Source organism: Podarcis liolepis, assembly GCF_965112155.1.
Source record: "Podarcis liolepis genome assembly, chromosome: 3".
In the NCBI taxonomy this organism is placed as follows: domain Eukaryota; kingdom Metazoa; phylum Chordata; class Lepidosauria; order Squamata; family Lacertidae; genus Podarcis; species Podarcis liolepis.
In genome coordinates this window covers 29789853-29812855 of record NC_139557.1, presented here as the reverse complement: position 1 = coordinate 29812855, position 23003 = coordinate 29789853, and the positions used below count along the sequence as shown (strand labels likewise).

At 46.2% G+C, this 23003-nt stretch overlaps 2 protein-coding genes across 2 annotated transcripts; one reads left to right on the top strand and one right to left on the bottom strand.

Annotated features, from left to right (window-relative positions):
- Positions 1–434: 434 nt before the first annotated feature.
- Positions 435–12031, bottom strand: RSAD2 (radical S-adenosyl methionine domain containing 2). Its single transcript, XM_083495708.1, has 6 exons — positions 11289–12031; positions 9817–9978; positions 7086–7315; positions 5652–5801; positions 4534–4566; positions 435–2307 (listed from the first exon to the last, which is right to left on the bottom strand). The coding sequence occupies exons 1-6, from the start codon at positions 11569–11571 to the stop codon at positions 2143–2145; spliced, it is 1023 nt and encodes a 340-aa protein (XP_083351834.1). The 5' UTR covers positions 11572–12031; the 3' UTR covers positions 435–2142.
- Positions 12032–12201: 170 nt separating this feature from the next.
- On the top strand, positions 12202–20672 carry CMPK2 (cytidine/uridine monophosphate kinase 2). The gene is made up of 5 exons (XM_083495664.1): positions 12202–13751; positions 15000–15114; positions 16506–16707; positions 17986–18219; positions 20119–20672. Exons 1-5 carry the CDS (start codon positions 13107–13109, stop codon positions 20240–20242), a joined length of 1320 nt encoding a protein of 439 aa, XP_083351790.1. The 5' UTR covers positions 12202–13106; the 3' UTR covers positions 20243–20672.
- The last annotated feature ends 2331 nt before the right edge of the window (positions 20673–23003 follow it).

Here is a 23003-nt window from a genome sequence, read left to right as displayed (position 1 = left end):
GTAGCTCAATGGTACAGCATCTGCTTTGCATGCAGAAGGTCCCAGGTTCAGTCCCCGACATCTCCAGGTAGGGATGGGAGATGTCCCTACCTGGAACCCTGGAGAGCCACTGCTATCCAATGTAAGGAATACTGAACTAGGTGGACCAATGGTTTGTCTTGGCATAAGGAACCTTCCTGCATCCCATGTTTCTAGGCATGAGTGTGGAGGTGCTTGGCATCTGTTCTGTGGTGGACTCTCCTTCCTTGGTTTAGGGGCGGTGGGGTGAGAGGGAGAGAATATTATGTTGCGCAAGGAGACTTACGTTTCGCAAGGCACATGGCGCCACATTCTCTTTTACCAGCCATTTTTATTTATTGCTTTTACTTCCATCCCTCACACAAAAACACAAGCGCATGTAATCCCCCATCTTATTAAGAAAAACAACACTAATGTTTGTTTGTTTGTTATTTATTAAATTTGTATACTTCCCTATACCCACAGTTCTCAGGGTGGCTTCAACATAAAATCACAATATAAAAACACAAAAAAATACATAATCACTAGAAACAAGCAATGGTTTTTCCAGTTTTATGACCGTTCACCTGTATTAGTTTACAAAAGTATTTATATGTCACATCAGAAACATCAAGGTGGTGTACGGCAATATATACAGAACAAAACAATACAAAATAATCTTCAAGATGCCTGCCTAATCTTAATGAAACTTAAACCAAATAGGCACGTCTTTTCCATAGCATTATTTATTGAATTTATATACCGCCCTATACCCAGGGGTCTCAGAATAAAATCAAGATATAAAACCACAAAAGACATAATAAAAATAAAAACAACCCAATAGCCCCCCCCCCAAAAAACACACCACACATTTAGCATCACTAACACCTGGCTTCTAGCCCAGGCCAGTTGGACCTCTGAAACACGGGGGACAAATCCTGCTCCTCCACATGATCTCAGTGATGGAGCTGGGATATAAGGACTCAGGTAGCCCTTAAGGTATCCTGGACACAAGTAGTTCAAAGGCTTTGTATATTAATACAAGAGATTTGAACCTGGGCAGCCAGTGCAGGTGATCTAGCAGAGTGGTCACACACTGCCAGCCCTCTCTGCCCCCATCAGTAGTCTAGCTGCTGCACTCTCAACAGCTGAAGCAACTGGATCAGGTGCAACACAGCACAGTATCTAGAAGTTACCAGATAGCTCAGTAGGGCGGTTATAACACCAACGCGGCAGGTTCGATCCCTGCATGGGACAGCTGCCTATTCCTGCAATTGCAGAGGGTTGAACTAGATAATCCTCAAAGTCCTTTCCAACTCTGCAATTCTATGAATTATAGTTTCCTTTTACAAAATAATAATGCTACGTGTGTCCAGCCAGAGTTAACGGATCATTGCTGGTGTATGGAATAAATGGCCATCACACCTATATATATTTTCTTAAAAGCTTGTGCCATTTTATTTGTTCTGTTGTGTTCCAATGCCACATTAGCCACTGCTGGGCCATTAGTCTGTTTGAGAGTTCCCCTGTTTTTTTGGCGGTAGCATATTTAGTTTTCTATGTATTGCTAAAGTCTTTGCCAAAGACAATCTTTTCACTCTTGGTAATTTAGTAATGCTCCAGTGATGTCTGTGTCTGCTTGATGCCCGGCTATATCTTCGACTTAAACAGCATTTATCTGAAAGTGTTGATGACAGCTGCCTCCGTGCATACAAATAAGTATCTGAGAGCTTGTGTCCTTGACACCATGGGCCTTCCCCTTTATACATTTACGCCTCACTGACGTTAGGTATTGCTGGTTAATATGTAGTCTTCCTTTACAAACCCAAAGTCTTGGGAAGACTTGGTGTGGCAGTTCAGATCTTCTTCTGTGTTTGAGTCTTTGGGGAGATGTTTTATCCAAGCCTATGTATACACAGTGCTGCTTTTGTTGCTGGTGCAAGCCATTATTTAAATATACAGTGACTGAAAGCTAATTCCCACTTGTGGGGAAATGTACACATATTTTGCTTGCAACAGTCCACAGTCATTAAAACCCTGCCACACACCCAAAGAAGCTAAAATACATATCGTTCTCTCTCCAGGGTGGAAGAAATGGATACTGTTCATGGTTTCAGTGCACATGTGGTAAACAGACAGGTTTGGTCACCATTCTAGTGCCATATCTGCTTTGCTCCAGACATATTTTCCTCCTCGCTTGAAAAACATATTTTCATCAAATCCACTGAATTTTATTGCGTCTTCTACACCTACATCCAGGATAGATCGGGAAGGTTCTTTCCGGCCATTTGCACAGTTTAGAAAACGCATCTGGGGTGAGGGGTGGACAGAGAGGAGAATTAATAACATATATAGCAGATCCCACAAAACAAATACCCACATCCCAATCACTTGAGATTAAAGTTGCTGGAACACCCCTGGTGCCTAACTCCAAATGTATGTAAAGTATGCAGTGAAGATCCACAGAGGAACATTTTAAATAAAAGCATTTCCTACTCTTAAACCACAGAGCCTAGGACTTGCCGATCAGAAGGTTGGCGGTTCAAATCCCCGCGACGGGTTGAGCTCCTGTTGCTCGGTCCCTGCTCCTGCCAACCTAGCAGTTCAAAAGCACGTCAAAGTGCAAGTAGATAAATAGGTACCACTCCAGCGGGAAGGTAAACGGCGTTTCCGTGCCCTGCTCTGGTTTGCCAGAAGCGGCTTAGCCATGCCGGCCACATGGCCGGCTCCCTCAGCCAATAAAGCGAGATGAGCGCTGCAACCCCAGAGTTGGCCACGACTGGACCTAATGGTCAGGGGTCCCTTTACCTTTACCCTGCCACACTGTATTTTTACACAACCCTTTGAGATCGCCTTGCAGTACTTGTGTATGCAGATGAAATAGAACAGGTAATAGAAATGTACATTCCAGCCAATAACAGAATTTGCTGTCACATTACAACCATGTGCAACTGTCCCCCCCCCAAAAAAAACACACTTTCAGATAGCATGTATGGTTGAGCAATTTGGGCTGTAGGTTTCCTAGGTAGGGTAAATAATAATAATAATAATAATAATAATAATAATAATAATAATGAAGAAGAAGAATTGATACATTGGTGTGGTCAGGAATTAAAATCTCAGGATGCTGACAGCACAAATCTTAACCACTAGACTAAGGTTACCAGATGTCCCCGTTTCCCAGGGACAGTCCCCAGATTTACAAATCAGTCCCCATACAAAATCCATTGAAGCTGAAAAGTGTCCCTGGATTCATTGAAAAAAAATCTGATAACCTTATACTAGACACACACCGGGAAATGTTCAGGGACAGGGGTTCTACCCATCCTCTCAGGTACAGGTATTGTATTTCATCAAAATACAGAAAGGCTCAAGCTCAATCAATTTATATTCCAGAGCTGCACAGCCAAGCACAGTCATCTGTTCACGAACCCCATCTAAAAGCTGGTGGTGCAGTGGTTAGAATGTTGGACTAGGAGCTGGGAGACTCCAGGGTTTGATTCCCAACCATGAAGCTCGCTGTGTGACCTTGGGCCAGTCACTCCCTCTAAGCCTAACCTACCTCACAGGGTTCTTGTGGGGATTAAATGAGGAGTGGAGGAACTATATAAGCCATCTTGAACTCCACAGAGAAAAAGGTGGGATATAAATTCAATAAATGAATAAAGACTTCCGGTATCCAAGTGTGAAAAAAACATGGCAGGTATCTGTGCAGTATCCCAATATTGTTTTGTTTTGTTGCACTGGGGCGCAGCACTTCCTTGGGTTTCTCCACAGGGTGTACCATTCCCTCTTTTTACTTAAATTTTATCATAATGAAATATAAACTAGAATTGTAAATATTGCATCGTGCCATTCACACATTACAGGGATAAGCTTCAGTAGATCTCCACCAGCACAGTCACAAGAAGATCAAAAACTATCACTTCTGTTTTGGATTAACCACAGTTTACTGTGGCTTACCAGATTTTTTTTCAATGAATCCGGGGACATACCCTTTTTTTTATTATTATTTTTGAAGCTGAGTAGGGAGTAGGGAGTTAGTAGTGGGGATGCTGAGGCAAAAGACCCTAGATCCAAGCATACACACAAAGCCCTTCTTTTGCACCCTGTGAAACATAAATGCACTGAGTTTTTTTAAAAAAACTGGGCAACAGCCACCTGCCCGCGACTCCCGAGCTTCCCCCGATCAGTCAAAACAAAGGGGGAAGGGGGCAGGAGATTGCACAAGACACATCATATGGGGACTTCCGGTGAAGAAAAATGGCGGGCACCATGGCAGCGAGAAGCTCCTGAAGCCAGCCAGAGCCAACTGTGCTACCAGGCTGGCTCTGGGCTGCTGAGGCTGCCGCTGCCATGTTTCCCCAGATCACGTCTACCACTCTTAACCACTACACCACACTGGTTTAAGTAAGACTTGTCCAACCAAGTAAGTATAGGGCAAAGGCTGATATTTTGCCCCATAGATGGAATGAACATTTCAAGTTGTGGTTGTGTGGGGCGGGGTAAATAAAACAACAAAAGAAAACAACTTACATATTCATCCAGAATTAGGTATGAATCTCTCATCTGTTAAATAAAAAGGGGGATGGAGAAAAAAATAATAATATTAAAATATATCTGTAGGTTTGAAGATTGGTGAACAGTAATAATGACAGATTTTACCTAAGCTTCAGGATTGTTGTTTTTCTAATAACATAAACCTGTATATAAATTACATGGAACTGATCCATGCTTTAAGACAAAAACAACTTCATTGGGTATAAGAGGACAGCTCTCTGTATTAAAGTGCTTTCAATCAAAAATTCAACAGAGAGGAAACATAAAGGGGATGGTTTATCTTCAAACATTAAGTGAGGGGGGGAACCCCCTAAGATTTTCAGAATGCTGAATTCTATACCCAATCCCAGTTACTTCTCTTACACCTCACAGTTATAAAATAATACATGGCCCTGGTGAAAGCATTCATCAGCAACAGCTCTATTACTACCGCAATTTTGTCTTCTTAACTATTTTGAACAAAATGAGCTAACGTTTAGGAAGTGAGTAAACCATCAAAGCTACCCTCTCTCCCAACCCAGCGCAAGCACACCAGCGCAAGTAGAAAAATAGGTACCGCTGCAGCAGGAAGTTAAATGGTGTTTCCGTGTGCTCTGGCACTCGTCACAGGGCTCCGTGCGCCACAAGCGGTTTAGTCATGCTGGCCATATGACCTGAAAAAGCTATCTGCAGACAAATGCCAGCTCCCTGAAAGCCAAGATGAGCACCGCTCCCCATAGTCGAATTCAACTGGACTTAACTGCCCAGGGTTCCTTTAGTTTTTACCCTCCCTGATGAAACAGACTGTATCAGAAGCTGCTTTAACACTGCTGCAATGCCTGCATATTGTTAAGGCTTAATGTTTTCCACAATAGACCTATCCGTCCAAGCCCTACCCATCTGGAGTGCTTATCATACAGCGCTGCAAGCTTACAAGAATTCTAGCTGACGTGGCCCCCATTTCTAACTGGGGAAAGCAAGAAACTTTGTGCCTGCATTTTTCTGCTAGCAAGCTCCTTTCAAAATACAAAACCAAACCATTAGCATTTCTAGTTTTCAAGATAAAAAAGTCTTTTCTCAGAGATGATGAATAGTCCGCATTAGAAGAACTTTACCTTTTGATTAGATTCAGGCACCAAGCACGAGACATCTTTATGACGATACAGGAATCGTTCAAAATCTTCGTCGCTGATGACAAATCTCTCCGCTTCTCTCAGAGCCTCTTCCCCTGTATTTTCTCCTTCGATGAGCAGGCACTGAAATACCTGTGAGACAGCCGAGTGTATGATTAAGAGAGGATGTTTGTCGGTCATACAAACACTGCGGCAAAACAATGATCCAATGGAGAGACTCTCGGTAGTCTCTTTTTACACAGTAATAGACCACGGGTAAACTATACGATAAGGGATGCGGGTGGTGCTGTGGGTTAAACCACAGAGCCTAGGGCTTGCTGATCAGAAGGTTGGCAGTTCAAATCCCCGCAATGGGGTGAGCTCCTGTTGCTCAGTCCCTGCTCCTGCCAACCTAGCAGTTCAAAAGCACATCAAAGTGCAAGTAGATAAATAGGTACTGCTCCGGCGGGAAGGTAAACGGCGTTTCCGTGTGCTGCTCTGGTTCGCCAGAAGCGGCTTAGTCATGCTGGCCACATGACCCGGAAGCTGTACGCCGGCTCCCTCGACCAATAAAGCGAGATGAGCGCCGCAACCCCAGAGTCGGTCACGACTGGACCTAATGGTCAGGGGTCCCTTTACCTTTAAACTATACGATAGTGACTGGAGGCTCACTTACTGTCACCTATGAGAAAACACACCCACACCATTTTGCCACCCACACCAGCCAGTAGGTCCATTATCTTCCTAGAGCAGCAACAGAATCACCAGTCTCTTCAGGCGTTACGCGTGTGAAGAGGATGAACGTGATGAAAGGGGCTGTGCAGCTGTATGTCTAGCCTCATCCTCACCACTGTGTAAATTCTGAAGCAACGAGTCTGCTTTATGAATGGAAGCTCCTGGTCCAATTGAGAACTGGGAGGAGCCACACAACCAGTTCTATTTTACTAGGGCCAAACTTTCATTTAGTCCAGAACTCTGTTCTCAGTCGTCAACCAGATGCTCATAAGAAGCTTGTAAGCAGAACCTGAGTGCATTGCAGCAATCCTCTGTCAGGGATGGAGTTTTATTGGTGCAGAATCTTCCTGGATTCACGAGAACATTATTGTACTTTCTAGTCAAACATGACCGCAGCTGGTGTTTTTCTCCTGTGAGCCATGTGAGAACTCAAGATTGGTGCTCAGAGACAGGGAGATATATACCTGCCGCTGAGCACATTATCCTTTCTTCTTACTTTACTTTTGGTCTGTATATACCATGTATTTTTTGCTTCTGCTGAATCGATTCACAGCAGCTGGTATTTAGGAATATGCTGCCTCAAACAGTGGAGGTAGAACACAGCCGTTATGTTCTAATGTGTCCTGGGACCTCACGGTGAAGGGCAAGTAAGAAATCTTATAACGAAATGAAAGCATTTTGGTGAAAAGAAGAGGTTCTTACCTTCCAACGGACAGGGTTTAGAGCTTTAATGTGCTTGTTCATATCCTCTTCCATGTTGAATCTGTTAATCACAGAGTTTATTTTGAAAGCCACACCATAATCTTGGCACCACTTCTTCAATTTTTGGAGATTCTCAACATGGCTTTTCCTCCCTTGCCCACGGCCAATCAAAACATTGACTTCCTCGCAGAAGCTGTCACACGACACTGCAAGTATGTCTAGGTATTTCCCTGAAAGAGACAACGTTCACCCATGAACACCATGAGGCAAGGTGAGGCAAGAGCCCCAGGTAGAAAGAGCCCCAGGAGCAGCAGATCCTAATGCAGATCTTTCTTCAGGGCCGGCCCACCCATGAGGCAAGGTGAGGTGATGCCTCAGGCAGCAGGATACACCAGGGCAGCAGTTCCTGATGTTGATCTTTCTTCACTCCTTGTTCATGATGTAGATCTTTCCTCACCCCTTGTTTCTTGGGGCTACTTTGGGGTCTGCCTCAGGTGGCAAAATGTCTTGGGCCAGCCTTGATCCACACTATGGGCCAATGATTCATATCCTATTCAATCCCAAGTTATATTCACAGGCTGGACCAGAAAATAACACACAATGTGCTTTTGGATTGTAATTAACTGTTCTTCCATTTATCTATAAATTCCTTACCAAAGCGTCAATCGAGCTCAACATTATTTTGACAACCATGAATTAATTCATTCAACAAATCTAATGCATTACTGCCCCCTCTTGCTGGTTGCCCTGGAAGAGGCAAACTTATGGGAGTTTTACTAAAATAGTAATAAACCTAGATGCTTTTAATTAATTAATTGAACAGGTATCCAATCGCCCAAACAGAGCAACTTATAGCTGAGGCCAAAAACAAGCAGAAATAAATTAGGGCTCATCCATACTGCTGGGTAATGCAGACAACAAGCTTTGGTGCCTCCATTAATTCTCCACAGTTCACACATCCTCCTCATACTTCCCCATCCCTCGATCCAGATTTTCTCATCCCTAACCCTTTTCAGAGCATCCCTGGTGTGAGAGAAAACCCTGGAAATCTCACCGGAGCAGAAAAACACCCCCCAAATCAACAATGTGATCTTTTTTTTTTTGCCCCCAGCCACTAGATGAAGGTTAAGCAGGATAAAGGACTAATAACACATTTTCGAACAGATGAAAAAGAATGGGCCTTGAAACAAAACGTCATGTATCTCTGCTACCCTAGAGAATGATTCCTGTTCAAGGTTTCAGAATGTCTGGAGAGGCAGCCTTGAGCTGTTCACGCCTCTAAAGCAACGGCTGTCCTGATCCACCAGCTCATTGGAGTGTTTTGGTGCAGAGATACCAAAGGAGTATGTCAAAAATGCCAGTGTGGTCAATTCTAGTGCTTTATTATAGGAAAGAGTGAACTTACAGCCCACTGCCTTTGGAGAAACGGGACAAACACCACAAATGTGGGAGGTCACCGTAACTTGTCCGCACCCAAGCAAACTTTAACACATTCCTTATACACAAAGCAGCATGCCAGACCCTCCCACCCATTCACCTGCCTAGTGAGGCCATAGGTGGCAACTATCCAGAGCTTACAGATAAGTTTCCCTCTCTGGGCCAAGAGCCCAGCAACCCAAGGTCCACAGATAAGCACAGCATCAAAGCAAGTGAATAAACAAGCTCATTTTTCCAGGAACTACCAATTAATGTATTGACTACCAAAATGCACACAAAAAACCAAAATGCGCACAAAAAGGCTGTGCTGAAAATTCAATTTATGTGAGTAGTCGTGCATTCAGCATCAAATGCTATTGATCAAAAGCAAAGAGTAAAAGGTAAAGGGACCCCTGACCATTAGGTCCAGTCGTGGCCAACTCTGGGGTTGCGGCGCTCATCTCTCTTTATTGGCCGAGGGAGCCGGCATACAGCTTCCGGGTCATGTGGCCAGCATGACTAAGCCGCTTCTGGAGAACCAGAGCAGCGCACGGAAAGGCTGTTTACCTTCCCGCCAGAGTGGTAGCTATTTATCTACTTGCACTTTGACATGCCTTTTAACTGCTAGGTTGGCAGGAGCAGGGACCGAGCAACGGGAGCTCACCCCGTCTCAGGGATTCGAACCACCAACCTTCTGATCAGCAAGTCCTAGGCTCTGTAGTTTAACCCACAGCACCACCCACGTCCCAAAGCTGTTGTAGGGATATAGGTCATTGTCCTGTTGTGCATGGATAGACTGTCTCCGTTGGCTCCATTTACATTCAGAGAACAGGGTCCCTATTAGTACAGTGGTACCTCGGGTTAAGAACTAAATTCGTTCCAGAGGTCCATTCTTAACCTGAAACCGTTCTTAACCTGAAGCACCACTTTAGCTAATGCTGCTGTTGCGCTGCCGGAGCACAATTTCTGTTCTCCTCCTGAAGCAAAGTACTTAACCCGAGGTACTATTTCTGGGTTAGCGGAGTCTGTACCCTGAAGCATCTGTAACCTGAAGCGTCTGTAACCTGAAGCGTCTGTAACCCGAGGTACTACTGTATTATTGTTTATCCTTCTGTGGTAAATGGGAGATTATTTACTTGTAAAGTAAAGCATCTATGGCCAGCTAGCTCAGTAGGTACAGCACGAGATGCTTGATCTCAGGGTCGTGGGTTTGAGCCCTACATTAGGAGGAAGCTTCCTGCCCAGCAGAGAGGGTTGGTCTAGATGACCCTCACGGCCCCTTCCAACTCAATGATTCTCCTGCGCTCTCTCTTACCATAGCATCTGAACCATCTTTCCTTGATCATACTTCCGTTGCTCACGATGCTAACGCTCGGCAGCTGAAGGTCTTCCTTGCAGAACTGGACCAGCTTCCCAACAAATTCTCCTCTCTCGTGCAGAAACGGCTCCCCTCCTGAAAAGTTTATTTTCTCCATGCCTAGGATGCAGAAGTAGGTGTGTGGGGGAGAGTAAGTCGAAAGCACATTCTGACAATTGCACATGCAGCGTGTATGTGTTTGTGCATACTGTGTTGTCACGAGGGCTGACAGGAAGTGCCGGGCCCCTGCAGGTCAAGAAGAGGCCAGAGTCGTGCTTATGCACAGCTCACAAACTTAACATACAGAATAAGAGAACAAGAACATATGTTTAAAGTTTATTGAATATATGGAAATATTTGTGTACAGCTGACCATGCTGGCAGCATTAAGACAAATTCATCAGTATAAAATGGTTTTGATGGATGCAATAATGGAAGACTGTACTCAATGGTACAGTTTTTTTGTGTAAAATATTAAGGGATTTATGATATGCAAAGGATGCGGGTGGCTCTGTGGGTTAAACCACAGAGCCTAGGACTTGCCGATCAGAAGGTCGGCGGTTCAAATCCCCATGATGGGGTGAGCTCCCGTTGCTCAGTCCCTGCTCCTGCCAACCTAGCAGTTCGAAAGCACATAAAAATGCAAGTAGATAAATAGGTACTGCTCCGGTGGGAAGGTAAACAGCATTTCTGTGCACTGCTCTGGTTTGCCAGAAGCGGCTTAGTCATGCTGGCCACATGACCCGGAAGCTGTACGCCGGCTCCCTCGGCCAATAAAGCGAGATGAGCGCTGCAACCCTAGAGTCGTTCGCAACTGGACCTAATGGTCAGGGGTCCCTTTACCTTTACTTTATGATATGTAAAATGAACCATGGAAAGAGAAGAATGGAAGTCAGTGATATCTTGAGGATGTAAAATGAGTATTTTAAATTTTAAAACAGCTTAATAAAATTATATACAAAAGAAGACTTTGGAGTCTTGGAGTACAATCGTATTGTCTTAATTATTGCAAACAAAAGGCCATGTGCAATTAATCTAGGCTGCAATCTTATACATATTCACACCGGGACAAATCCACTTGAACTTGCGATGGAGACAAACATCAAGAGGTCCCGCCGCCACCACCCCTTTACAGGGTTGAACTACTGTCTGCCTAAACAACAAACAGCAGGACTCCGTCCTGGAGGAAAAGCACCAGCTATCTAGCTAGTACAGGAGCCAACTCCTAGGGGCTGAGGTCCCTTCCAGTCCCCCATAAAATATTTGAGATGTCGGCTCACCCACCCACCCTGCCCACTATTATTCAAATAGTGGGCGCGCCCAGCATCTTGTGATCGATTATGCGGGGCGGCGCTTACTTGGGTACCCCCGATGTTTTATTCAGGTGGGTAGCTAGCCAGACAGCCCCGGGTCACCCACTCACTCACTCACCCGCCTGCTTGAGCAAGCTGAGCCCTCTCTTGGCTTCCTGCAGGGGCAACACGAAGGAGGTCTTGGCTGTGTGGAAGCAGAAGCCGCACTTGTAGTTGCACTGCCGAGTGAAGTGGTAGTTGACGCTGAGCGGCACCGGCGTCCCGGAGGGGCTCCCTTTCTCCGGGGCGGGCAGGCGGCGCCCGGGAGCCCCCCAGAGCCAGAGGGGCGCCAGGCTGCTCCAGAGCGCGGCCAGAGCGCGGAGCAGGAGGCCGAGCAGGTGGCGGGGAGGCGAGAGCATCATCCTGGTTACGCACACAGACGCTCCTCTCCGAGGCTTCAGTGCGCGGCGGGGAGCGAGCCGGCGGCTTTTTAGCGAGCAGATAACGGGACGGCGGGGCTGCGAGGAGGAGGAGAGTTTCGGTTTCCATTTCCCGAGAAACTAAAATTGGCCCGGGGTTGCCAAGGGCGCGAGGACTCGCTCGGTTGCCTATGCAAAGGCACACCCACTAGCAGCCCCCACGCGCACACAACACACACAGAGAACACACCTAGCAGGAGTCTTTCGTTTTTAGTTAGTATACAGCCGTGATTCATTCATGACTCTACTTCTGTGCAAAAGGGAGCCCAACTTTTCATGAGGAATCTTACCTGTCCTGACTGCGAAAGTGAAGCTGGTGCTTCATATGATTTGGAAGTCTAGAAATGGAGCACATCCCACCCTCAAATAAATTGCGCCTCTGCTGATACTGCCTGTCATTTGAATGCTCAACCCCCCCCCCATTTTTAGAACTGCGCATTACAGTATCCTCTTTCCAAGCGCACATTCCCCCACACCAAGTCCATGTTTTGTGTGCACACTTAAAAAAACAACAACTTGGATCAAGTCATGATATTAGAGTAAACATCGTGAGTAAACATCATTAACCAACGCAGGGAACGGCCGCTCCGTTCATAGTGTGCACGTTTGAGCTTTACTGTATACAGTGGTACCTCGGGTTAAGAACTTAATTCGTTCCGGAGGTCTGTTCTTAACCTGAAACTGTTCTTAACTTGAGGCCCCACTTTAGCTAATGGGGCCTCCTGCTGCCGCTGCACGATTTCTGTTCTTATCCTGAAGCAAAGTTCTTAACCTGAATGAAGCATTGTTTCTGGGTTAGCGGAGTCTGTAACCTGAAGCGTATGTAACCTGAAGCGTATGTAACCTGAGGTACCACTGTATTTGAAACGTCCCACGCTTCTCTCCTAGTTTTGGGGGGTCTTTGTGGGGTCCTCGTTTCCGTTTTCCCTATACCCGCGAATGTGAGCTGATGAAAGTTTATTCCAAAACAGATCTGCGAAAACGCTGTGGTTTTCGTTACGAGACCAATGCGGCTGTCCCTTCATTATTACTATTATTATTAGCCCTCTAGCTGCGTCGCCCCAGCAATCGAGAATGCCCAGGGGAAGGGTCAGCTTCACTTTCCCTTCGCGTCAGTTTCCATTCCGTTTTCTGGATCCGATTCTTGCTCCGCTTGGCAAAGAAGCGCCTGCACACACCCGCCCCCTTTCCTCAGCTCCCGCCTAATCAGGACATGCGAAACGCTCCCTGCCAAAGCTCAGGTTCGTTTCTCCCTCTGCAGGAGCGGCTGGTGATGAAGCGAACCTGCTTTTAAAAAGAAGCCCAATGAAAAGTTGCAGAAAGCAACTCGTCCCCTCGGAGCAAAGGCACGAGAGAGAGCGAGAGAGAGAGCGCATGCGCCGCCTGGCGGCAACCGCCCCCACTCCTCCTCGATCACTTTCGCGTCCCTGCCTGTTGCGCGCCCCGCTCGGTAAGTTTCGATTCTCTGCGGCGAAGCGATGCTGCGACGGGGCGCCCTCGCTCTGCTGGTGCCGCTCAGATGCCGCTCCGCTATGGCGACGCCTCCGGATCGCCGCTTCGTGGTGGAACTCGCGGGCTCGGAGCTGGTCCATTTCTCCCTGAGCGACGACGACAACAACCACCATGCGCCTCCCCGGTGCTTCCTGCCCCGTCCGGGGAGATGCTACTCCTTCTGCCTCCCGGCGGCGGGGAGCCTCCGGGAGCGGGTCCGGGCTGCCCGGCTGCACCGTCTTCTGCAGCGGAGGCTGAGCAAGGAGCAGCCTTTCGGGGCCGGGAGCGCAGCGCTGGCGCTCCTCTCCTACAGCCCCAGCCGCGAGGCTGCGCTGGAGAGAGGCTTCCTGGTGCAGGACGAGCGGCGGGCGCCCGAGATCGAGCGCTCCCTCGAAGAGCTGCTTCGCCACCTGCTGCCGGCGCCGGTCCACCTTGCGGTATACGAGGTGGCGGAAGGCGGCGAGGTGCGCTGCGCAGTGTGGCGCCTTGACGGGGCGGCGCAGGGCAGACAGCTGGTGCGCAGGGCGCGCGTGGTCGCCGAGGAGGAGCCGGCGCTGCATCCTGCCGGCGCGCACCTCCTGGACGACGCCGTGTTCCGCTCTCGGGGAGCTGCCCGGAGGGTCCTGGAGGAGGTGAGTGTTGCTTCTCATGTGCATCTCTTGCTTGTTGCTGTTGTTTAGTCGTGTCTGACTCTGCGTGACCCCATGGACCAGAGCACGCCAGGCACTCCTGTCTTACACTGCCTCCTGCAGTTTGGTCAAACTCATGCTGGTAGCTTCGAGAATACTGTCCAACCATCTTGCCCTCTGTCGTCCCCTTCTCCTTGTGCCCTCCATCTTCCCCAGCATCAGGGTCTTTTCCAGGGAGTCTTCTCTTCTCATGAGGCAGCCAAAGTATTGGAGCCTCAGCTTCAGGATCTGTCCTTCTAGTGAGCACTCAGGGCTGATTTCCTTCAGAATGGAGAGGTTTGATCTTCTTGCAGTCCATGGGACTCTCAAGAGTCTCCTCCAGCACCATAATTCAAAAGCATCAATTCTTCGGTGACCAGTCTTCTTTATGGTCTCTTGCTTAGGCGAATGAAATAACTCCCAGGATTGGCAGAATGGGCAGCCTTCAGGTGCCGGTACTCACCATCAAGCTGTTACAATAAATGCCACAATTTTTAACAACAAAAAAGAGGTTCCTGTTATTTCCCCCCATGAAAGGGGTACAAGGCAGCTTACAGCTAAAAACAGCTGAAAAGCGTAAAAAGAAACCAATCATATTTTTTTTAAAAAATGATTTAATAAAATTGAACCCCCCTCTCTTTCTCTATTGAAAACGTACAATCACAACAAAAGCAGCATGGCCCCACCTCCCTTGTTAAAAGCAGTCAGTTCCAAAATGCCTGTTGGAACAAGGTCTTCTTCACTTGCTGGAAAAGTATAGAATCAAAGAGGCACCCCGAGGGTCATCTAGTCCAACCCCCTGCAATGGAGGAATACTTTTGCCCAACATGAGGCTCAAACCCACAACGCTGAGATTATTAAGAGTCTCATGCTTTACTGAGGGAGCTATCCAGCAGCTGCTACAGTAGCATTTTTTCTTCCCTCTCTGTTTCCTTTAATGCCCAAATGAATCTCTCTCTGCACTGTCCCTGTTTCAGGGAATTCAAACATATCTTGGCCTCCCAGCAAGGGGACTGGGCAGGCTGTCATTGGGACATTCCAAAGAACCCCAGGAAACAAACGCTGTTGAGTCGCCCCATCGCTATCTCTCAGAGCTCTCACAAGCTTTTGTGACAGACCTTTAAATGCTCCCCCATAGACATTGCTGAGGCTTCAGTCCCCGAGTTATTGATAAGCAACTGCTTCTTTAGTAAATACATGCTTTCCTTACAGTGCACTTCTCTCATTCCTGAGGCCAAAGCAGTCCTTGATCTGGTGGATCAGTGCCCTCAGCATCCAAAGAAGGGCGATTTCCCGGTGATAGTTATCGAGGGTCTGGATGCAACAGGTAAGAGTTTAAGGCAAAACTCAAAAGGCGTGAATAAACCTGTGAGCTCTGCAACAGAAGGGATTCAGGGCTTCAGCTGCTCCACCCAGGTCTCTGTCCATACCCAGTAGTCAACTTTCAGTGGCCACTGAGCACATTTGGTCTTCACTGGACGGTTCTTGGGGCTCCCCCTTGATAGGGCTGCTCCAAGAAGGTTGGGTCTCTCTGTTGATGATGCTAAACCTGCAATCCTATTCACACACTCAGGATGGCCCTAATTCGTCAGGCATGGGAGAAGAACAGCAAGAGCACAGGCCACCAAACATGTCTCGAGGGTGAAGGAAGGAATCAAAGTAGGGTGGAAGACAACTGGTGTCTCCATATCACCAAAAGAACCATCAGTGTCAGGAAGGAGGGAAAAACAGGCTGTTAAATTCACTCAGGCACATTTACATTTACATTGTGTGCCTCTTGCACGAGAAGTTCTGGAGGGTGGTAACACAAGAATGGGCCTTTTCTGCAGTGGTTCCCCATCTGTAGAGGTAAAAAGGTCAAGTCCAGTCAAAGGCGGTCCAGACGGTTAAGTCCAGTCAAAGGCGAGTGTGGGGTTGTGGCACTCATCTCGCTTTCAGGCTGAGAGAGCCGGTGTTTGTCCACAGATAGCTTTCTGGGTCATGTGGCCAGCATGACTAAACTGTTTCTGGTACAACAGAACATTGTGACAAGTGCCAGAGTGCATGGAAACACATTTAACCTTCCCGCTTCAGTGGTACCTATTTATCTACTTGAACTGGCATGCTTTCAAACTGCTAGGTTGACAGGAGCTGGGACAGAGCAACGGGAGCTCACTCCGTCGCAGGGATTCGAATCGCCAACCTTTTGATCAGCAAGCCCAAGAGGCTCAGTGGTTTAGGCCACAGCACCACCCACGTCCCTTTGCCATCTGTGGAATGCAAATCCCCAGGGAAGCTCACCTGGCATCTTCTTTACATATTCTTAGGCACCACGCAAAAACGTTTCTCTCCAACCAGGCAATCTGTGGGTTTTTAAATGTGTCTGTGGGAGGGGACTTATCGGTTGGTTTTGTTTTATTATGTATTTTGTGTCCCCATTTTGTATTTTTCTGTTGTGAACCACCCTGGTATCTTTGGATAAAGGGTGGTATACAAATTTAATCAATCAATCAGATAAATAAATAAATAAATAAATAAATAAATAAATAAAACATTACACCCTGCAATTTCTGGTTGTATTTCTGGTTGAACAGTATGCATTTTTTTTAAAGTACTTATACAGATGCTACAAAATTCAAGAGGCTTTCAGAGGATGCTTTTGTCTCTGTTGAACTTCTTAGATCAGCTCTTGCTCTGTGCCGTGAATAAAGGACACTGTCTTCCTTGTATTATATATAGGCAAAACAACATTGACTCAAGCTGTGAAGGATTCGCTGAATGCTGTTCTCTTGAGGTCTCCTCCGCCTAGCGTCAGCCAGTGGAGAAAGATATTTGATGATGAACCAACACTCATACGGAGGGCATTTTATGCTCTGACCAATTACATCCTTGCTTCCGAAATAGCGAAAGCATCCTCTAAGTTACCAGTGATCGTAGACAGGTTGGTAACAAAGAAATATCCTCTTCATTGCACTTTATCGAAAAGAAGCCCTTTTTCTGTCTGTACAGTGGTACCTTGGGTTAAGAACTTAATTCATTCTGGAGGTCTGTTCTTAACCTGAAACTGTTCTTAACCTTAAGCACTACTTTAGCTAATGGGGCTTCCTGCTGCTGCTGTGCCGGCGCTGCATGATTTTGTTCTCATCCTGAAGCAAAGTTCTTAACCCGAGGTACTATTTCTGGGTTAGCGGAGGCTGTAACCTGAAGCATATGTAACCTGAAGCGTATGTAACCCCGAGGTACCACTGTATATAATTACATTACCTGTTTCCATTGGCATTACTTTTGCCCTACTTGCCATTGTTCTGCTTTAGAGTCTTAGAAAGCAAAAGCATGTATAATATAACCAGCCAACCACCCCTTGTTTTGATTGGCTGGATCTTACTCTTACCTGAAGTTAACAGGCCTGAATCCAGAGAACTTGTTGCTTGCACTCAAGGAAGATTGAACATGTGTTTCTCGCAGCAGCTACCCTTTCCAGGATTCTCTGGAGGAAGCCATGACTGTCAAAGTGGTACAGACATATTTTAAATGTGCATGGCATAGATGTGACCAACGTCACCATCCCTTAAACCAGGGGTGGCCAACTCACAAAAGACTGCGATCTATTTTCAGAATTAAAATCTGACAATGATCTACCCCTGCTTTTTGGGGTTCAGGGCAAAGTTGTTGAGCTTTCTTAAGGGAGGATGAAAGCCCCATTTCTTAGGAGAAAAGTTCTGTTTTTTTGGGGGGGGGTTAAAGGGGCAAGGGTCTAAGGAAAAAAGCTGCTCACAATAATATCGCTTTTAATGAAAACAGCCACAGGGAAAAAGCTCCGTCTTCCCTTCCACTGATCAGACAACAATGGAGGGCAGGGTGAGAAGGCGGGGCAGGAGTCACTTTCAACGCCGCTGAGGAAAGGGAGCCACAGATCGACCCGCGATCTACCAAAACCTCGCAGGGATCTACCAGTAGATCGCGATCGACTTGTTGGACATCTCTACAGGCTTAAACTAACCTACCTCACACATGGTTCTTGTGAGGCTAGCCCTTCGTATAGACTGCTTTAAATGCCTCTTGGGAAGAGATGTAGTCCAAAATGAGAATGAAGGCCACATAACGGATTTTAGTTAGATGCAGAGTTGCCTATTTGCACAGCTCATTCTATGCACCTAGTGTTGAATTTTCTCGAAACCTTCAAATGCCTCGAGTTTCGCTCACACCCGTAATTTGATAGGTATTGGCACAGCACTGCCGCGTATGCAGTTGCCACCGAAATAAGCGGGAAAGTGCAGAATCTCCCTCCTCTGCATCACGAAGTATACCACTGGCCCGAAGACCTCCTAAAACCAGATGTTGTTCTACTGCTAACTGTTAGTCCTGAGGAAAGAATCCGGAGACTGAAGGGACGAGGGATGGAGAAAACAGAGGAGGAGACTGAGCTAGAAGCTAATACTTGCTTCCGTCAAAAGTATGTATTAAACCCATAATATTGTTGTAAGCTTGGGCGGAGAATTGGAGCAGATGAACTCAAGGGCCCCTTTCAACTCTTGATTCTATGATTGTAAGGTACTGTTAAAATGGATAAACCAATCGGTCAGCTCTATCCCGGCATATTGCTTTGTTAGGTCAACAACCTGATGATGTGTTGCCTGGGAACCAAGATGGCCGAAGAAGGTTTAGGTGTTGGTTGAGGAGGAATGCCTGTATAGAGAAAGCAGAGCTGTCAGAGGGGAGCCACACCTTGTACAGAGAAGGCAAAAGAGAATAATTGAGCTGGACATTTTTTTAAAGAGTTGTTTTAACTGTGGCTCTCCAGAAGTTGTTGGGCTGCAATTCCCATCAGCCCCAGCCAGTGCGGCAAATATTCAGGGATGATGGGAGTTGTAGTCCAACAACATCTGGAGGGTCATAGGTTCCCACTTCATGGCTTACACCAGGGGTCAGCAAGCTTTTTAAGTAGGGGGCCGGTCCACTGTCCCTCAGACCTTGTGGGGGGGCGGACTATATTTTTTGGGGGGGAATGAATGAATTCCTAAGCCACACAAATAACCCAGAGATGCATTTTAAATAAAAGGAAACATTCTACTCATGTAAAAACACGCTGATTCCCGGACCGTCTGCGGGCCAGATTTAGAAGGCGATTGGGCCAGATCTGGCCCCTGGGCCTTAGGTTGCCTACCCATGGCTTACACCATGTGGCATTTTTAAAGACTTGGATAAGACCACCTGCTCCAAGCGAGATAGCCTTGAGAAGGAGGCAGCCGGGCAAAGATCCTGCTACCCACTTGCTCCTGAACCAGATCACTTGACCCCTCCATCAACACAGCAGTGACACCCCCTGCCCATTTTCTGAGCTGTTTTTCATCCTGCTCCCCTCTTTCCACCCTGCCACGCTGTCCCTTAGTTCTCCATAGGAATCCATTTCTTTCAATGTTTTAATTATGGCTGTACTTCAGATGTGTCGTGAAGTCTTTTGACTCCAGTTGGAAAGTGGGATATGCATCTAAAACAGCTCAATTAAGGCTACAATCCTAAACAAACATTCTAGTGTGAAAGGCCTGTTCAGCTTGGTGTGATTCATGTTGGGTAAACACAGGTGGGGTGGCGCCATGGAGCCACCCATTTGACGTCAACACTGTTGCTGGTTACTGGGATGGTATGAGAGTGGCACGGTGTGGTTGGTGAGGTTGGAGCTGAAGAAGCACAGTGGCAGAGCCAATCAGGCATTCGTATGGTGCACTTACATGGCTCTGACCGTGCCACCACTCTGGGAGGATAGTACTACAGTGGTGCCCCGCAAGACGAAATTAATTCGTTCCGCAATTTTTGTCGTCTAGCGAATTTTTCGTCTTGCGAATCACGAAATCCCATAGGAATGCATTGAAAATCAATTAATGCGTTCCTATGGTCAAAAAAAGTCCAAACAAAGCCAAATTTGGTACAACAACAGTTTATTAACTGCTCTTTAAAGTCACACATACTGTAAAGAGCAGTTCAAAAATTTAAGGGAAAATAAATTAACTTTATAAACAAAACATGTCTTTGTTTTTAGACAAAGAAAAAAAAGTCGCAAGACGTTTTCGTCTTGCGAAGCAAGGCCATAGGGAAATTCGTCTTGCGAGGCAAATCGAAAACGGAAAAACCTTTCGTCTAGCGAGTTTTTTGTCTTGCGAGGCATTCGTCTTGCGAGGTACCACTGTATAAACAATCAGTGGATAGCTGAAATCTGTTACAGGAGTAAACCCAAAATACATCATCTTGGGAGTAAGTTCCTAAGGAGTGAACTGAGTAGCATTGCAATGGAAACATTGTGACTGACTTCTATGTGTGGGTTAAATTTGTACTCTTCCTTACTCTTTTCTGACAGAGTTGAAGAATCTTACAGAAGGATGGAGACTCCGACGTGTCAACCAGTTGACGCTAGTCCCTCTAGAGAAGAGGTTCTCAAAGCTGTTCTGCACCTAGTTAAAAACCAGTGTCATTTACCATAATTGGTTGCGAATGTAGTGGTGCCAGGCTGCTTTGGCATAAAAGGGGTTGCCCCCAAACTTCCCAGCAGATAAGTGTTGAGTAGGAGTGTTAACAACTTCATTTTCTCAAAGAGTGAGAAGCATATTGGATTATACGGGACGGATGCCACATTGTCATGGGTTAGCCAAAAATCCTATCAATTATAGTTTGCTGATGAGCACCAAGGATTTGTAACAGAAATCTCAGTACAACCAGAGGCAAATCAGGGGTATATGTTTTTTGGGGAGGGATTTGTTGTCCTTCCTCTCATTTTCACCTGTATTTTAAATTGGTTTCTTTTCTTTTCCCCTATTATGTTTTTACTGTGGTTTTATTGGTGTTAGCCACCCTGAGCCTGGCTCTGGCTGGGGAGGGCGGGGTATAAATAAATTTATTATTAGTATTATTGTTGTTGTTATTGTTATTGTTATTATTTCCCCAGTTTTTCAGGGGACTACAAGGTAAGAGTGAGGGCAATGCTTCCTGCTCTTGCTCTGACTTGGCTTTGTGACAATATCACATGGCCAAACCTGATGGATTACTTAATTTAGCGAACTCATTATGCTGCCTACATGATTCCGCTTTTGCTAGCCCATTTAATAAAAAAATACGGAGCTGGAACTGTGGGTAGGGAAGACAGCAGCTCTGAAAAGTTGCAAAGCGGTACACCAACAAGGTAAAAAGGTGGTGATCATGAATTCCACACACACACAACCTTCCACTTGGAAAATGTTCACAGGCAGCAATTTGGCACGATCCTAATTCCCAACTCTCACCAAACTTCAGTTACAATTCTTTGCAGGGAGCCTATGACAATTAAGCAATTATAACACTAATGCTTTTTTGTAGAGTCGATCTGCCCAGTGAGTCATAGGCCATAAAAACGTAAAATGATGTCCTGAGAGCTGATTACTCTGATAATTAGAGATATAATTCTTCACTGGGGGGCAGCACGGAATGGTGGATGTGCAAGTCCTTTCGTGCCACACTGCTGCTTTTCTGTGGCTTACGAAGTAACTTTGCTCAACTTCATTTTTCCTTCCTTCCCTTTTTTTTTGGCACACTCAAGTGGCAGCAAAGAGAGGTGCAGCTCACTGTTTCAAAAAGAGAAATTGGGGAAACAGGAGTATTTATGTATAGCCTGCTGGGCTGGATTTTGGCTTCAGCAAAAGATTGTAAGGAATATTGCTTAGATCTAAACTTTTAGTCTCAGCCTATATTACCAATGAGGGACACAGGTGGCGCTGTGGGTTAAACCACAGAGCCTAGGACTTGCGATCAGAAGGTCGGTGGTTCGAGTCCCCGCGATGGGGTGAGCTCCTGTATCTTGGTCCTTGCTCCTGCCAACCTAGCAGTTTGAAAGCACGTCAAAGTGCAAGTAGATAAAGAGGTACCGCTCTGGCGGGAAGGTAAACGGCGTTTCCGTGCACTGCTCTGGTTCGCCAGAAGCGGCTTAGTCATGCTGGCCACATGACCCGGAAGTTGTACGCCGGCTCCCTCGGCCAATAAAGCGAGATGAGCGCCGCAACCCCAGAGGCGGTCATGACTGGACCTAACGGTCAGGAGTCTCTTTACCTTTATATTACCAACAATCATTTGGAGTAGCTGATACCTGAACAATTGCAAATGAAGAAGATTCATGTCTCTTCAAGCAAGCTCTATGTAGGAAAGTAATCCAAAACTTTGACTTGTAGTGGGTAGAGCCGAAGGGTCTCTAGTTTTTACTTAAATGCGCCAGTTTACTCTCCCACTTCTCGTGTTTTAATCAGCTGAATTTGTCACTGTCCTGCATTTCAACAGGAGAAGTAATGTATTTTGCATGGATTAAAATGCTCATTTCTCTTGCAAAACTTTGGCTGTGCACCTGTTATCTATGTGGTTATGTGTGTGCATATAAAATAAAGCAGACTACTCATTCAGGGCAGACAGCCTGAGAACCTAAGAAGAATTATGTGTAGTTGCCATCATGACTATTAGTAGTCATTAATAGATGCTTGACGATGCATTTCCATGAAGAGGAATATTCATATTTCAAATTGCTTGTGCTATAAATTGAAAGATAGCCTCAAAATGTTAACCAGTGGATTTTTGCGATTTTAATGCATATTTCAATTCACTAAAATTGAAGAGGAAAAAAAAGATTAATACTCTAAGGAGTCCCCCCCCCCCATTTATCACTGACCTCTGTGGCCGCCTATCCTCATGCTGTGGCCCCCCATTTATGCATTTTCACCTGTGGCCCCTTGGAATATCCTGGGGCCCACCATGGGGCATTTTGGCTAAAGCATCACTAACTTGTGCATCTAGAGCAGGGGTCAGCAAACCTTTTCAGCAAGGGGCCGGTTCACTCTCCCTCAAACCTTGTGGGGGGCCGGACTATATTTTGGGAAAAAAATAATGAACGAATTCCTATGCCCCACAAACAACCCAGAGATGCATTTTAAATAAAAGCACACATTCTACTCATGTAAAAACACCAGGCAGGCCCCCCAAATAACCCAGAGATGCGTTTTAAATAAAAAGACACATTCTTCTCATGTAAAAACACTCTGATTCCCGGACCATCCACCAGCTGGATTTAGAAGGCGATTGGGCCGGATCCAGCCCCCAGGCCTTAGTTTGCCTACTCATGATCTAGAGCTAACATGATATTTTACTTGACCAAAATCCTATTAACATAGTGCTGTGTCGCCTTCTCAACCAATATTTACAATGGCTCTTTTTAAACTGAAGAACTTGGTT